The sequence below is a fragment of the Colobus angolensis genome, unplaced genomic scaffold, assembly GCF_000951035.1.
Source record: "Colobus angolensis palliatus isolate OR3802 unplaced genomic scaffold, Cang.pa_1.0 Scaffold130, whole genome shotgun sequence".
NCBI lineage: Eukaryota > Metazoa > Chordata > Mammalia > Primates > Cercopithecidae > Colobus > Colobus angolensis.
This window is the reverse complement of record NW_012114253.1, coordinates 5551543-5554766: the sequence shown is the minus strand read 5'-3', so window position 1 is coordinate 5554766 and position 3224 is coordinate 5551543. Positions and strand designations below refer to the sequence as shown.

The 3224-nt window shown below is 55.5% G+C and overlaps 1 protein-coding gene across 1 annotated transcript in view; it reads right to left on the bottom strand.

The window, feature by feature from the left end:
- ATP13A2 (ATPase type 13A2) overlaps positions 1-3224 on the bottom strand; it is a 21074-nt gene that overhangs the window by 3123 nt on the left and 14727 nt on the right. The window contains exons 19-20 of the mRNA XM_011934058.1: positions 1727-1887; positions 1291-1370 (exon numbers count right to left, since the gene is read on the bottom strand). Of these exons, the coding sequence (XP_011789448.1) occupies positions 1291-1370; positions 1727-1887 (241 nt within the window). The remainder of the gene's footprint in view (positions 1-1290; positions 1371-1726; positions 1888-3224) is intronic.

The following is a 3224-nucleotide window of genomic DNA, read 5'->3' as shown; positions in this document are numbered from 1 at the left end:
GGCAGTGATGAGTCCTGGGATGGGGGTGCCCTGCTGAGCTGGGCATCCAAACCCCAGGCCCGGCGGACCCTATGGGAACCCCAGGAACCCGAGCCGGAGCCAGAAGATGCCCTTTCTTGCCTGCTGTCCTTGGCACATGCGGTTCCCTCTGCTGAGGTCCCCCTGCCCAGCCCCCGCTGTTTCCCTGTCTAGCATCCTCTCTTCCAGGGAGTGTTCCTCCTTAACTCCCAAGGTCAGGGCAGCTGGTTTGCTCTGGGCTCCTACCCATGGCCTCTTCACTTCCCCACACTTGTGCACTGTGGTTAAGAACTCAGCCCACGGTTGGCGCTCAATATATGTATATATATATATCTTTTTCTTTCTTTCTTTTTTTTTTTTTGAGATGGAGTCTTGTTGTTCTGTCGCCCAGGCTGGAGTGCAGTGGCGCGACCTCGGCTCACTGCAACCTCCGCCTCCCGGGTTCAAGCGATTCTCCTGCCTCAGCCTCCCAAAGTGCTGGCATGAGCCACCGCGCCCGGCCTATTACTATTTTTTGAGACAGAGTCTCACTGTGTTGCCCAGGCTGAAGTGCAGTGGTGTGATCTTGGCTCACTGCAGCCATGGCCTCCTAGGCTCAAGCAGTCCTCCTGCCTCAGCCTCCTGAGTAGCTGGGACAGCAGGTGTGTCACCACATCCGGCTAATTAAAAAAAAATTTTTTTTTTTTGAGATGGAGTATCGCTCTGTTGCCAGGCTGGAGTGCAGTGGCAGGATCTCGGCTCACTGAAACCTCCGCCTCCTGGGTTCAAGCAATTCTCCTGCCTCAGCCTCCCAAGGAGCTAGGACTACAGGCGAGCGCCATCACGCCCAGCTAATTTTTTTTTTGTACTTTTAGTTGAGATGGGGTTTCACCATGTTGGCCAGAATGGTCTTGATCTCTTGACTTCATGATCCGACCACCTATGCCTCCCAAAGTGCTGGAATTACAGGCATGAGTCACCGCGCCCGGCCTAATCTTTAAATTTTTTGTAGAGATGGGGTCTCACTTTGTTGCCCAAACTCCTGGGCTCAAGCAATCCTCTCACCTCAGCCACCCCAAGAGGTGGGATTACAGGAATAAGCCACCGCACCCAGGCTACAATGATTATTTTTAGCATAAAAGACCCGGGAGAGCCTGCCTGCTTTTGGTGGGGAGGGGTGACAGCTCTCTGGTGCCTGAGGAGGGAGACAGGGCCTAGGGAAGGACAGATGAACAGGTGAACAGACAAGCTCAGCCCCGCAGGCCTTGCCCACACCCTCTGCTGAGCACTCACTGAAGCTTCTGTAGCTCGCACACCAGCTCTGTCTTCTGCTCAGGGGCCATGCGGGCGAAGACAGTGCCCTGGACCAGGACCTGGGAGCACAGGGAGATGGGGGAGGGCTGAGGCACCCACCAGGGAGAGTGAGCCATGAGGAGGGAGACAGAGCAGGGGAGGCGCGGGGCGGCCAGGGAGCTGGGGGCGGCCCTACCTTGGGCAGCAGCTTGGGGAAGTGCTTCATAATGATACCAAAGGTGGGCCCGCTGAGGGCCAGGTGCCTGGATCGGGGGTCTGGCTCCACGGTGTAGCTTGCAGCCTGGTCAGGATCCTAGGGGCCCAGGAAGCTCAGCTTAGCTCCCCCTGCCCACCCTGGAGAGTTGGGGCCTGGGTCAGGTGACACAGGGGTGGGGTCACTGGGTGCGGTACAGCTGGAACTCTCGGTTAGCCTCACCTTAACGCCATTCACGGCTGTGGGGGACTCCATCGGCAGGAACTCGAGAGAGGCAGGCTGACCCCGCTCAGGGTGGGTGGCGTGGACGATGATCAGATGCTCCTGGGGGGCCACCATGCCACAGCCCCGGGCCACAGTAACTGCTGTCTGCAGGTTGTCCCCTGGAGGGTATGGGGCAAGGTGAGGGTCTGAGGCTATCCGGGGGGGCCATCCTCACCCTGATCCTGACAGATGGGAAAACAGGCTGGATGAAATCCATCTGCCACCACCAGCCGAGTGAGCTGAGGCAGGTTATCAACATCCCTTTGCCTCAGTTTCCTCATCTGTAGATCCAGGCATCGAAGGGTGTTAGGAGAAACTGGAGCCCTGGGCTGGAGCTCCACATCTACTCCTTTTTTTTTTTTTCTAAGACAACAGTCTCTCTCTGTTGCCCAGGCTGGAGTGCAGTGGCTCGATCTCGGCTTACTGCACCCTACTTCCTCCTGGGCTCAAGCAATCCTCCTGCCTCAGTCTGTTGAGTAGCTGGGATTACAGGAGGGCACGACCACACCAGACTAATTTTTTTGTATTTTTCGTAGAGATGGGGTTTCACCATGTTGGCCTGTCTGGTCTTAAACTCCTGGCCTCAGGTGATCCCCTTGCCTCAGCCTCCCACAGTGCTGGGATTATAGGTATGAGCCATGCGCCCAGCCCACATACACTCCTTACTGCTGTGTGACTCTGCTGCCAAGTGCCCATGACTGTGTGTGCATGCATGTGTGTGTGTGCAGGGGCAGGGAGGACAAGAAGAAGGACACAGACCTCTTAGCTCCTGCTGTTTCACCCTGGCTAAAATCTTTCTTTTTGAGACTGGGTCTCACTCTGTTGCCCAGGCTGGAGTGCAGTGGTATGATCATGGCTCACTGTAGCTTCGACTTCCTGGGCTCAAGCAATCCTCCAGCCTCAGTCGTCCAAGTTGCTGGGACCACAGGCACATGCCACCATGCCTGGCTAATTTTTGTATTCTTTTCTTTTGGCGGGGGGGGGTTGGAGTTTCACTCTTGTTGCCCAGGCTGGAGTGAAATGATGCAATCTCAGCTCACTGCAACCTCCACCTCCCAGGATCAAGTGATTCTCCTATCTCAGCCTCCTGAGTAGCTGGGATTACAGGCCTCCACCACAATGCCTGGCTAATTTTTTGTATTTTTAGTAGAGACGGGGTTTCACTATGTTGGCCAGGCTGGTCTCGAACTCCTGACTTCAAGTGATATGCCTGCCTCAGCCTCCCAAAGTGCTGGGAATACAGGCGTGAGCCACTGCGCCCGGCCATTTTTGTACTCTTTGTAGAGACGGAGTTTTGCCATGTTGCCCAGGTTGGTTTTGAACTCCAGGATTCAAGGGATCCTTCCCCCTTAGCCTCCCCAAGTGCTGGGATTACAGGCACGAGGTACCATGCCCAGCCAGAATCTTTCTCTTCCTCCTCCTTGAGCTTGTCACAGCCTTTTTTTTTTTTTTTTTT